This window comes from Narcine bancroftii, chromosome 3, assembly GCF_036971445.1.
Source record: "Narcine bancroftii isolate sNarBan1 chromosome 3, sNarBan1.hap1, whole genome shotgun sequence".
NCBI classification, from domain to species: Eukaryota; Metazoa; Chordata; class Chondrichthyes; order Torpediniformes; family Narcinidae; genus Narcine; species Narcine bancroftii.
The window spans coordinates 322,434,577-322,448,827 of record NC_091471.1 but is presented as its reverse complement, the minus strand read 5'-3'; the positions used below and the strand labels follow the sequence as shown (position 1 = coordinate 322,448,827).

Below are 14,251 nucleotides of genomic sequence, written 5' to 3'. Positions count from 1 at the left end.
TTAAATTGCAAGGCAATACCAGGGCAGAGAATGGAATAGTCAAAGGAAGAACAAAACATGTTTTGTCTCCCTCAATATCTGAATGTTTTGCTGCTCAATCACTTTTTATTTCCCCAGTTACAGTTGAAGACATTAATAAGCAATGTAACATGGTCACTAGATTATGGCAAGAGCATGTTCCAAATTTTGCTGGCCGTGGCCAACACCCTTGATTGGATTGACAGATAAGGGCAGGAAGAGGAGAAACCAGCAGAATGCTTTTTCTGGGTCTCCCCCAGGTTTGGTGAAGCGTAATTGTTTGTGGCTTGGTCAAGAAAACAGCAATTGAAACACGAGCCATTTTTTTTTAAACTAACAGCTTGAAGAGCTTTTATATTAGTAGTTTTAATGTTTGTTTTTCCGACAGGAATTGACCCTACAACTCAGGCACATTTGTAAGTTTGAGAAGCAAGGGCCATTCAGAGTCGCGGATGATGAGAGGGTTAATTAATTCCAGGATCTTGAGAGGCTGGCACAGGAGTTCAGTTGGATCTGTTGTGTTCTCTTTTGCTGGCTATCATTTGAAGCATTAAAACTGCTTTCAAAGATGCAGTTGTAGACAGACCATTACAGACAATATCAGTATTTAATCCATTACAAACTTCAGCCACGGAAGCCAAAGAAACCTTTGATGTAGCCAGTGAGGCCTCCTCGTCCTTTCTGTTCCACTTTGTCCTCCAAAGGTGGGAATACAGCATGGTTGAGAGCCAGGTCAAAGAACAGGGGCTTGCAAGGAATAGGTTGGAAGTCTGGTGGGAACCGCACTAGTTTGGCATGTTTGGTGACCAAAGAGGGGTCGATGTGGAATACGTCCAAGCACTCTCGGAGAGGCTGCAAGAAAAGCAAGTCACAAGGTTACAATCGTAACTCCAACAGCACTGATTATCAATAAACTTAATCTTGATCAGGGAATACATTTCCAGTTTTTATCCTTCCTTGAAACAGTTAATTATAAAAGTTACAGTTTCAGAGATCCACCGCCCAGCTGATAGAACTAGTGTCTCAAAGCTGCTGCAACATGGGTTTAATTTTAAGTTCTATATGGCATTTGAATGCTTTCTGTGACCACACGAGTTTCTCCTGTGCGCCTTGGTTTCCTCCCATATCTCAAAGACATGCCAGCCAATAGGTTCATTGGTTTACTGCATGATCGCTCCTTGTGTGGGTGCATTGCAAGTGAATTTGAGAGAGAATAGGTTACAGGGAAGCATGGGAATGAGATCGATGGAAATGCTCATGGGGAGCACTGATGAAAAGAACTTATCATTCTTCAGATATCATCGTGACCACGGTGACAATCCAACAAGGTTCTCAAATATCCACAACAAACAGCAATGGTGATCAGGAAAAACTCAAACTTCTCATCCAGCCTTGCTTACTATGATACACTTAGCTCAGGAGGCCCAACCCTCCCTCATCAGAGCAAACTCTTCACTTCTACTTTTCTTATCTTTCCACAGCCCTACATTCTCATCACATCCCCTTTGACTCCCTTGGCTGATACTAGAGATAATGTAAGAGCCAAGTAAGCTGCCAGTTCGACTATGGGATAAGGGAGGAAACCAGAACACCCTCCGGCCAACAGCAGAATATACAATTACCATGGACTGCACTGAAGCTCTGGGACTGAGAACCAGCAGTGTTGAAAACTGCATCACTGATGGCTCTAAAAAACACAATGCTGGAGAAACTCAGCAGGTCAAACAGTGTCCTTTATGTAGCAAAGATAAAGATTCATAACTGATGTTTCGAGCTTGAGCCCTTCATGAAAGGATGGAAAATCATTTTGTTCAGGAGCCAACTGACATTTTTTTCCATCCCTTGATGAAGGACTCAGGCCCGAAATGTTGGTTATGAATATTTATCTTTGCTCTATGAAGGACGCTGTTTGACCTGGCGTCTGCAGACTTCTGTGCTTTACTTCACTGATCAGTGAGTTAATATGGAGCATACACAGTTCAGTACATGGCATAGATTTTGCGTAATCATGCTGTTAATCAGACTCCAACATTTTAACAATATATTTAGCAAAAGAATGAAAGACGGAGGGGAAATAAAGGAGTTTCTTTTTTTGAGTGTTTTGTTTTTATATATCATGAACACTGCAGAAAAAGGGGAAAGACTGGGAGTAACCAATTCTCTTGCAAAGATACACTTTAAAAAGCTTATTTCCTGAAAGATGTGTGAATTTGCCTTCTTTTCTTCCTGTCTACTCGCAAGGCTTTGGTAGCAAGATCCATGACTGATAGCCCTTGCAGATGGTGATGTTGCCCAGATACGGGAAGGTAGCGGTTAGCCCGTTCTGGTCCACCATCCGGTCCATTTCCTGCTGGAAGACCGCGACACCATTCGTGACCCCGAATGGTACCCTGAGAAATTGATATAGCCACCCATTCGCTTCAAAGGCCGTGAATGGTCGGTCCTCACAGCGGATCGGGAGCTGGTGGTAGGCCAAACGTAGGTCAATGGTGGAGAATATGCGGTATTGGGCGATCTGGTTCACCACATCCGTGATGCATGGCAGGGGGTACGCATCCAGGAGCGTGAAGCGGTTAATGGTCTGGCTATAGTCGACCACCATCCCTAGTTTTTCCCCATTCTTGACAACCACTAGCTGGGCTCTCCAGGGGCTTGAACTGGGTTCGATGATGCCCTCATCCAGCAATCTACGCATCACACAGTCAACAATGCAAGATTAGCAATTCACTCCTGAATAAAAGTGAAAATTTAAATCTATGCAGAATAGATTTACATCCAATTACAAGCTGGCCAATTGGATGCCTGCTGTACTGGTGAAGAAAATGCATACTTGACAGCTTGATTTCACATTTTGATTAACTGGACTTCATTTTGCAAAAGGGAAAAGCATGTACACCTTAGTACTGGTGCAGTTGCATCGTTTTGTCTCATTGGACTTGAATGTGTATAAAACAACAGTCATTGAAGAGGTTGCCATTAGAAACAAAAAGTGATTCTGGCCTTTCCTCTACTTGACAACTGAAAGAAGCATGCCAAAGAATATTTGGAACATGTAAGGAACCTCTAAATAAATGGCAGCTTCATTACAGAAGCCACATACCACATAGTTAATTTTAATCAGGCAGGCTGATAATTTTAGTTTTGCTTAAATTCATTACATTTAAAGGAATGAAACAATTTCTTCCTATTCATTTCAAGACACGTCAGACTAGCTTCTGGAAAAAAAAGGACCAAATGAAAGCTACCAGAAATAGCTGGGAATCTCTTACCTTATTGTCTTTGACTTGCAGCTGTGATACCATCTCAGCAACATCTTCAGTGTCTAGGTGATGTGGGAAGAGATAAATATGTAAGGAGTCATAGAACTCTGACATGCATATAGCAATGCAGTCATCAGCCATTTAAATATACACAGTGGCATTTTTTTTGTCAGTGTTCACCCTGGCATATCTGATCATTCCCTCATATTCACCAGAGCACTTATAATTGCAAAGACATCTCAAATCTTGGACTCAAAATATTTTTTCATTCAAGGCCAGCATGTTGTTTGCCTCTCTAATCATTGCTAAATCTAACTGCTTCCTGTAGATAGCCATCAGGTTCCTCTGAGCACCGATACTTTTCAGTCTGGAAGTATTTAAAGTAGATAATTTAATATTTTTCTGTATTGTTTTCGACCATTTACTGGGCTTCTCTCCACATCCCTCTGAGTCCTCTGCATCCTCACTCTACAGTTACTCGCAAAACAGACTGACCCTGTATTGAATGTGCCCAGAAGTATTGAACTGCACGTTTCACAAACATTTCTATGACTGATTCCACCTGCATTGAATTCGCCCATCGTTACTGAATGAAGATCTACCGGGACCAATGCCTGAAGAGGGCGCACAAAATCAGTGAACCGGTGCGGACTCGAAAGGCCAACATGGCCTGTTTCCGCTCTGTAAATGGTTATATGGTTATATACAGGTAACACTACATTTCAGTCACCCTTTTCTGCCATCTACAAATTCCAATATCCTTCCAGGCCTGATTAGATTATTTCCTTCATTATATAAAGACCCAAGAACAATTACAAAAGCCAAGGATTCCATTATTTTCTCTAGACAAGGTCACTACAGTATTCAGTGCATGGAAAGTGATAAAATTTATGTTCATGTAACTGTCGAATGTCATAACAGTCAAAATGAAAAAAAATCGCAAGATGAGATATTAACCAGGCCTTGGTTTGAAAGATAGTTTACAATATGTAAAGAGAAAGGAAAATCTCAGGAAGAAATTCTTCAAATTTGTGTCTATTTCCCAGTCACAAATTCCAAAAGTGAAGCAATAAGACCTCCTTTGAAGTGTCACATTCCCTAAGAGGATGAATGCAGAAAGCAGGGATACACGAGATACACGAGACTACATGCATGGGGAGGAACGATGTAACATAAGAATTTTAAAACAAGAACTTAAAAAGACTGCCTATTGTGAGATTCAATGCAGGTCATAAAGATTCATAATTTATCATACTTCAATAAGACCACTTTCATCCTTCTAAACCCAAAGAGATTACAACCCCAATAGGCTTGATCTCTCCTCAGAAGGACAAAGCCTGCCAGGAATCAATCTAGTGAACCTTCATACTACCAATTGATACCGACTGTACTGCTCCTTTAGTAGAGCTGTAAATAATATTCCAGGTGGAGGTCTGCAGACCAAGTTCCTACTAAGCAATGCAAGCCCAAAGGATAGCAAAAGCATGAGAATAATAAACACAGCAAATGCCATAAAAATTCAGAAGGTATCTGTGGAGGGAAGCTAGAACGGAGAGCATGTGTGAATGGGGCTGGAAATTACTCAGCAGTCGGGCAGAAACTATGACCAGAATCTAGGAATATTCAAGTAACGTCGGTCGCATCTGATTGGCCTTTCTTCAGATGAGGGTTTGAACAGACGAGATGAAAAGACGAGATGAAATGATCTGGCTATGGTCAGAAGTTTACTGTGGCACATATAGTACATTACCCAAGGCAAACAATCTGCCTTAGCCTCAGACAATGGTCAGAAAGGGGAATGTCATCAGTAATTAATGAATTGTGCACAAAGTGACAAATGGATAACATTTTTTTCTCATCCAAAAGGATCTCAGAACTGTCCCTTTTGAATGATTCCTGAACAGTCAATGAACCAAAGACACTGCCTCACTTTGACTTTTCGTGCACTATTTTTATTTATTGTTGTAAGGTGGTTTATATGAATGTTTGCACTTCGATGCTGCCACAAAACAAATTTCGTGACTTTAAAAAAATTTTTTTTAGACATAAAGCACAGTAACAGTCCATTTCACCCACGAGTCCATAGGCCCAATTTACAGCCCATTAACCTACAACCTCCAGTATGTTTTTTGAATGGTGGGAGGAAACCAGAGTCCCCAGAGAAAATCACGCAGACATGGGAAGAACGTACAAACTCCTCACAGACACCACGGGATTCGAACCCAGGCCTAGTTCCGATTGCTGGCGCTGTAAAGGTGCTGCATTAACAATTGTTCATGACAATAAATTCAGATTCAAAATCTAACTGATAACCTCAATTAACCCTGCCAACATGAAAAAAAAATCAAGAATACTTTCGCCTTAACATTAGTTACCAATCCCATTTTACATTTAACTCTACCACCCAAAGGGCCAACTTCTCTTTTCTTTTCCAATCTTTTTATTATTATTATAATTTATAAACACATACAGTTCAAAGAGATATGAAAAATACATAGTAAATAACGAATTAATACAGAGATATTAAACAATAATATTGCAGAATAAAAATATATCAAAAAAAAATTTTTAGATCAGTTTAGAGTATGAACTATCTCTAAAAAAAATGATATAATTAATAAAAATATATAAAAAAGAGAAAAAAAAACCCCAAAAAGGAAGAAAAAACAAATCTGAATTAAAAACTTAAAAAAAAAACCTACCGATATAGCTAAACCACGCCGATCACTCCGATCTCATCTAACAGCCCAATTATCATACATAATCATAAAAAGAAAACAGAGCCAGATCAACTCACCACAAATGAAAATATTGAATAAATGGTCGCCAGGTTAACTCAAACTTAGAAGGGGATTCATAGACAGAGTTTATAATTTTCTCTAAATTTAAACATAGTATAGTTTGGGTAAACCATTGGAAAACAGTGGGAGGATTAACCTCTTTCCAATTCAATAGTATAGATCTTCTAGCCATTAGTGTAAGAAAAGCAATCATACGATCCGCAGGAAGAGATAAATAAGTCAAATCTATCATAGGTAATCCAAAAATTGCAGTAATGGGATGTGGTTGTAAGTCAATATTCAAAACGGTAGATATAATGGAAAAAATTTCCTTCCAATAATTCTGTAAAGAGGTACAGGACCAAAACATATGTGTAAGGGAAGCTATTTCCAATTGACATTTATCACATATAGGATCGATATGAAAATAAAAGCGATGGAGTTTATCTTTAGACATATGAGCTCTATGAACAACTTTAAACTGTATCAGTGAATGTTTTGCACATAGAGAAGAGGAGTTTACCAGTCGCAGAATTTTATTCCAATTTTCATTGGAAATATGAAGGTTGAGTTCTCTTTCCCAATCATTTTTAAACTTTCCAAAAGTCCCAGAATTTATTTTTGTAATTATATTATATAATTTAGATATCACACCTTTTGGAGGGAATTTTGAATATAGTATATCCTCTAAAACAGTCGTAGTCTCCCGATTGGGAAAAGAGGGTAAAGTCGAAACTAAGAAACTCCTAATCTGCAAATATCGAAAGAAATGAGATCTAGGTAAATCATATTTCATGGATAATTGTTCAAATGACATGAAAGAGTTATCCAAGAATAAATCCGAAAAGCATGTTATACCTTTAACTTTCCAGAGTAAATAAGCTTGATCAATTAGAGAGGGATGAAAAAAGAAATTTAGTACAATAGGGGTTTCCAAGATAAAACGACTTAGGCCAAAAAATCTCCGGAATTGAAACCATATACGTAGTGTATGTTTAGCCATTGGATTATCAATTAGTTTATATAGTTTAGTAAGAGTAAAAGGGAGAGCAGCTCCCAAAATAGAACTAATTGAGAAATTTTGTACCAGTTTAATTTCTAAATTTACCCAATGGGGATTTAGAGATAATTCTGAATAATTCAACCAATACCTTAAGTAACTAATATTAATTGCCCAATAATAAACTCTAAAGTTGGGTAATGCCAATCCTCCCTCAAGTTTAGATTTCTGTAAATATTTTTTTCCCAATCTAGGATTCTTGTTTTGCCAGATATATGAAGACAATTTAGAATTGACCTTATCAAAAAAAGATTTAGGAACAAAAATAGGTATAGCTTGGAATATATATAAAAATTTAGGTAAGATCATCATCTTAATAGCATTAATTCGGCCTATCATGGATAGGGATAATGGTGACCAATTGGTAAGTAAACTACCGATCAGGTCCAATAGAGGGAAAAAATTAGCCCTAAACAAATCTTTATGTTTTTTAGTAATCTTAATCCCTAAATATATAAAATAGTCTCTAGCTATTTTAAAAGGCAAACTATCATAAATAGGAACCCATCCATTAAAAGGGAATCTTCTTCTTCTTTGGCTTGGCTTCGCGGACGAAGATTTATGGAGGGGGTAAAAAGTCCACGTCAGCTGCAGGCTCGTTTGTGGCTGACCAGTCCGATGCGGGACAGGCAGACACGATTGCAGCGGTTGCAAGGGAAAATTGGTTGGTTGGGGTTGGGTGTTGGGTTTTTCCTCCTTTGCCTTTTGTCAGTGAGGTGGGCTCTGCGGTCTTCTTCAAAGGAGGCTGCTGCCCGCCAAACTGTGAGGCGCCAAGATGCACGGTTTGAGGCGTTATCAGCCCACTGGCGGTGGTCAATGTGGCAGGCACCAAGAGATTTCTTTAGGCAGTCCTTGTACCTTTTCTTTGGTGCACCTCTGTCACGGTGGCCAGTGGAGAGCTCGCCATATAATACGATCTTGGGAAGGCGATGATCCTCCATTCTGGAGACGTGACCCATCCAGCGCAGCTGGATCTTCAGCAGCGTGGACTCGATGCTGTCGACCTCTGCCATCTCGAGTACCTCGACGTTAGGGGTGTGAGCGCTCCAATGGATGTTGAGGATGGAGCGGAGACAACGCTGGTGGAAGCGTTCTAGGAGCCGTAGGTGGTGCCGGTAGAGGACCCATGATTCGGAGCCGAACAGGAGTGTGGGTATGACAATGGCTCTGTATACGCTTATCTTTGTGAGGTTTTTCAGTTGGTTGTTTTTCCAGACTCTTTTGTGTAGTCTTCCAAAGGCGCTATTTGCCTTGGCGAGTCTGTTGTCTATCTCATTGTCGATCCTTGCATCTGATGAAATGGTGCAGCCGAGATAGGTAAACTGGTTGACCGTTTTGAGTTTTGTGTGCCCGATGGAGATGTGGGGGGGCTGGTAGTCATGGTGGGGAGCTGGCTGATGGAGGACCTCAGTTTTCTTCAGGCTGACTTCCAGGCCAAACATTTTGGCAGTTTCCGCAAAGCAGGACGTCAAGCGCTGAAGAGCTGGCTCTGAATGGGCAACTAAAGCGGCATCATCTGCAAAGAGTAGTTCACGGACAAGTTTCTCTTGTGTCTTGGTGTGAGCTTGCAGGCGCCTCAGATTGAAGAGACTGCCATCCGTGCGGTACCGGATGTAAACAGCGTCTTCATTGTTGGGGTCTTTCATGGCTTGGTTCAGCATCATGCTGAAGAAGATTGAAAAGAGGGTTGGTGCGAGAACACAGCCTTGCTTCACGCCATTGTTAATGGAGAAGGGTTCAGAGAGCTCATTGCTGTATCTGACCCGACCTTGTTGGTTTTCGTGCAGTTGGATAATCATGTTGAGGAACTTTGGGGGACATCCGATGCGCTCTAGTATTTGCCAAAGCCCTTTCCTGCTCACGGTGTCGAAGGCTTTGGTGAGGTCAACAAAGGTGATGTAGAGTCCTTTGTTTTGTTCTCTGCACTTTTCTTGGAGCTGTCTGAGGGCAAAGACCATGTCAGTGGTTCCTCTGTTTGCGCGAAAGCCGCACTGTGATTCTGGGAGAATATTCTCAGCGACACTAGGTATTATTCTATTTAGTAGAATCCTAGCGAAGATTTTGCCTGCAATGGAGAGCAACGTGATTCCCCTGTAGTTTGAGCAGTCTGATTTCTCGCCTTTGTTTTTGTACAGGGTGATGATGGTGGCATCACGAAGATCCTGAGGCAGTTTACCTTGGTCCCAACAAAGCTTGAAAAACTCATGCAGTTTGGCATGCAGAGTTTTGCCGCCAGCCTTCCAGACTTCTGGGGGGATTCCATCCATACCTGCTGCTTTGCCACTTTTCAGTTGTTCGATTGCCTTATATGTCTCATCCAGGGTGGGAACCTCATCCAGCTCTAGCCTTAGGGGCTGTTGAGGGAGCTGGAGCAGGGCGGAATCTTGGACTGAGCGGTTGGTACTGAAAAGAGATTGGAAGTGTTCTGACCATCGGTTGAGGATGGAGATCTTGTCGCTGAGGAGGACTTTGCCGTCTGAGCTGCGCAGCGGGCTTTGGACTTGGGGTGAGGGGCCGTACACAGCCTTTAGAGCTGATTCACTTTTATTTAAACAACTTCTCAAACATTCCCAAAACCAAATGCTTCAGCTCTGGGCCATCCATTCAGTACACTGCACAGGCTTGCTCGTGTACATAAATTTACTTGCAGTTCTTTTTTTTCCCAATATGTTTATCAAGTTTTATAGGTAAATTGTACATAGGGAATAAGTATCCAACAAAGTAGATATACTATTACATAGGACTACAAATAACCTATGATACATTGAAAAAGACAAAAAAAGCATAAAAATTATATGAATAATCTAACCCCTCCCTTATGAAGTTATTGGTTGAACCTATTTATTCTACTATTGTAAGAGGAAAAACAAAAACACAAAACAGGATCTAAATAATCCTATAAATTATGAAAATAATTTAAAAAAGGACCCCATAAACTTACAAAGTTAAGATTCGTTTCTGAAGTAGAACATCTAATTTTTTCCAGTCAGGCATGTCATCACATCTGACAGCCACTGAATACAAGGAGGAGGGACAGCATCTTTACATCTCATTAATATAGCAGTTATTTGCAGTTTGAAAGCAACAATATATATTTTTTAAGAGCTAATAAAACTTCACCAAGTACTAAGTACCTAAAATCGCAGCTGCTTGCACAGAGTATTTCTCAGCATTGACTCGGGATGCTAGCTCTTTCACGTCAGGGAGATCCTGCACAGAAACAACACAGTATTACCCCATTAGTTTCTAATACTGTAAAACAATGGAGAAAAAATGTAATTATAATTCTTGGCTCACTGCAACAAAAATTCTGCACATTTTATCTGCAGTTGCGTGAAGTGGGATTTAAAAGTAAAATGTTAAATGGGATTGAACTGGATTGTCTCGTATCATTTGAATCAGAAACAATTAAGACAGAGCAAATAAAAACAAGAGTTAATGGAGTGGTCATCTTATGAAATGTGGGAATTCTGGCAGACTTGCCATCTCCCTGATAGCTACATCTGCTTAAGTTGCAGACTGTTGACCAGCTCGTACAGAAAAATGAGGTGTTCATAGATGAGAGTGACAGGGAAGCAATCACACCAAAGCTGCAGGAAGCAGACTGTCAGGAGAGGGAAAGAAAAAGCAAGCAGGCAGGTAGTTCACCTGTGGATGTTCTGCACAATAATAACTATACTGGTTAGGATACTGTGAGGGCTGGGGGGTTGACCAAGTGGGGCAAAGCTGCACCAATACTCTGGCACTCAGCCTAGCCCTCAGGAGGGAGGCACAGTTAGCACTGTGCTGTTACAGTGTCAGCGATCGGGTCTTGGGTTCGAATCCCACGCTAACTGTAAGGAGTTTGAATGTTTTCCCCATGCCTGCATGCGATTTCCCCAGGGTCTCCTGTTTCCTCCCACCGTTCAAAATGTTGCATTTAGGTTGCAGGTTAATTGGGTATAATTGGGCAGCATGGGCTTATGGGCTGAAATGGACTGTTACCGTACCACATGTCTATATTTAAATTGAGTGATCAGGGACAGTATCATAGCTACAAGGGGAATAGATGGAGATGAATTTGTCTGGTGTGTCCAAGAAGGATTACTGACACAGTATGTGGGCGTCCATACTGGATCTAATCCTGGGTCATGAACCTGGTCAGATGGCAGACCTCTCAGTGGTCTGACCTTTAGCGTGGCTATGGACGTGCAAACAAAATGGTAAAGTGGAGAATGTTTAGAAACTACTCGTGCAGGGTTCTGGATAGGTTTGTCCCAATGAAACAGGGAAAAAATGGTAGGAAAAGGGAACCGCGATTGACAAAAGAGATGAGTGAGAGCAAGTCAAGAGGAAGAAGGAAGCACAGAGCTTAGGAAGCAAACATCAGGAAGGACTCAATAAAATTATATAGTTGCCAGGAAGGAACTTAAGAAAGGACTTAGGAGAGCTAGAAGGGGGCATGAAAAGGCCTTGGCAACTATTAATGAAAACCCTAAAGTGTTCTATAGTATGTGAGGAACAGAAAGATGACGAGTAAAAAAAAAGGCCTGCTGAAGGATAAGGGAGGGAACATGCCTGGAAGCAGAGGAGGTAAGGGGAGGTCATAAATGACTACTAAGCTTCAGTATTCACCAGAGGAAAGGACCTTGGGCAATGTCAGGTCAGTATAGAGCAGACTTATATGTTGGAGCAAATTGAGCTGAAGAAAGGGCAAGTGCTGGATCTTCTTAAAAGCATGTTCACAGGAATGGACGAGATATACCTCAGGTTACTGCAGGAAGCAAGTGAAGAGATTACTGGGGCATTGGCAATGTTCGTTGCATCCTCCTTGGCCACAGGGGAGATATTGGAGGGTTAGAAGATGGCAAATGTAGTCCTCTTGTTTAAAAAAGGTGATAGGGAGAATCTGGGAATTATAGAGGTGTGCAAACTACTGGAGATGATTCTTGGGGACAGGATTTACAAGCATTTAAGGAAGAATAGTCTTCTCAGGGATAGTCAGCATGGCTTTGTGAGGGACAGGCTGTCCTCACGAGCCTAACTGAGTTCTTTGAGGAAGTGACAAAAGAAGTTGAAGGTAGGGCAGTAGATGTGGTGTATGTTGATTTTAGTAAGGCATTTGACAAGGCGTCACAATGACACGAGAACCCATGGAACTGTGGCTGCGTGGATTCAGAATTGTAGAAGAAAGCAGATGGTGGAGGCAGGTGGAACATATTCTGCCTGAAGGTCAGTGACTAGTGGAGTTCTACACAGATCTGTTCTGGGACCCCTGCTCTTTGTGATTGTTATAAATTACCTGGAAGGATGGATCAGTAGTTTACAGGTGTTGTGGATAGCACGGAAGGTTGTCATAGGTTACAATACAATATCGGCAGGATGGAGTGTTGGGAAGAGAAGTGGCAGATGGAGTTCAATTTGCAAAACGTGAACTGATGCATTTTGGAAGGTTGCATTTAAAATGGAGTACATAGTAATGACAGGATTCTTAACAGCTTGGAAGAACAGACCTTGGGGTCCAAATCCATAGATCTCTCAAGGTGGCCTTGTAGGATGACAGGTTGGTTAAGAAGGCTTATGGTATGCTCATTTTCATTAGTCAGGGGATTGAGTTAATGTTGCAGCTCCATAAAACTCTGGTGAGACCACACTAGGAATATTATGTTCCGTTCTGGTTGCCTCAATAAAGGAAAGATGTGGACGCTTTGGAGAGGGTGCAAAGAAAATTTACCAGGATGTTGCCTCGATGGAGAATGTGTTTTATGCGACGAGGTAACAGAGCCAGGCCTTTTCTCTTCAGAGTGAAGGATGAGAGGCGATATAAAGGTCTACAGGATTATGAGAGGGATAGATGGAGTGGTCAGCCAGCACCTTTTTCCCCAGTGACAGTCCCAAAATACCAGGGGACATCTGTTTAAGGTGAGGGGAAGAAAATTTCGGGAAAATGTCCAGGCAAATGGATTTGATTTATAAACATAGATTATGGGTGCCCGGAATGCATCGTCAAGAGTGGTGGTGGAGACTAGTACAATAGGGTATTTAAGACACATGGATGCAAGACAGGATTATGCTTGTGAGTTAGAGTAGGTTTATATAGGTCAGCATAACGTTACGGGCCATAGGGCCTATACTGTGCTGTAATGTTCTATATTCTATTTCTAATGCAAGTGGATTGGAGCATTACAGCACTTTTTGCCACTGTTTATTCCCTGGGAACACCCAGAAATGAATGTGACTGTTTATTAGAATGTGAATTTGGCAATAAGCATACCTGTAAAATACTGGTGAATTTTGCAGTTTGTGCCTGTGCCTCAGCTGTGTATTTGAGGACTCGCTCATATAGAACCAGACCTTCACTCCACTTTTTTACTAGCACATAAGACTGAGCAATGAAAAAACACCTAAAAACAGAGAGGACATTAGACATTAAAGCTGAGAGCCTTTTCTCCAAAATCACATTAAACCATATTAAGAAAATAAACAGAGACAAACCAATACAATGAGACTGATGGTTTCTCATAATATTGCATTGAATTGGCTTCTCGAGCAGCTATCTCTGGTCACCATTTGACAAGAAGCCTTGAATTCCTACAATCTGCACCAGTGCTCACATCATGCTTCATTTACTATTAATATTAACCACAGTGGATTAAAGCAGCAAGTAAAAATAGGATTGGTTCCAGCTCTTAAGTTTGATTGAACTGGTCAGAGTTGCCACCCTCTTCTTTCTTGTTTGAAACACTCCTGTCAGGATTGATCCCAGGATGCTAGTGATGCAAGAGAGAAGACTGCCGTGGCTCTAAATGAAATGTTTGCAGTTCTGTTAGTTATGAGTGAGGTACCAGAATATTGGAGAATAGCTAATGCTGCCAGTTTAAACAGCCAGTTTAAAAAAACCTTATTCAAACAGCCAACTACAGGACAGTGAGACTCACGTAGAGAAAATTATAGGGAAAAAAGGGAAATGACTTGCATTCTCTTGGAAAAGCAGGGACTGGTCAGAAGGATTTTTTTGTGCAGCAGAGATCCTGGCTCACAAATTTGAATGACAGCACAGGAGACGTGGTTTTCACAAACTTTCACAAAGCCCTTGACAATGTCCTGCATCATAACCTGGTGCAGATTAGGCACATTAAACTGTGTTAGCAAAT

General features: G+C 41.1%; 1 protein-coding gene across 1 annotated transcript in view; it reads right to left on the bottom strand.

Annotated features, from left to right (window-relative positions):
* Positions 1-368: 368 nt before the first annotated feature.
* The window catches only part of srp68 (signal recognition particle 68), a 104,641-nt gene continuing 90,758 nt past the window's right edge, over positions 369-14,251 (bottom strand). Inside the window, exons 13-16 of the mRNA XM_069928995.1 lie at positions 13,372-13,501; positions 10,253-10,328; positions 3,288-3,340; positions 369-870 (exon numbers count right to left, since the gene is read on the bottom strand). Of these exons, the coding sequence (XP_069785096.1) occupies positions 643-870; positions 3,288-3,340; positions 10,253-10,328; positions 13,372-13,501 (487 nt within the window). The 3' untranslated portion in view covers positions 369-642. The remainder of the gene's footprint in view (positions 871-3,287; positions 3,341-10,252; positions 10,329-13,371; positions 13,502-14,251) is intronic.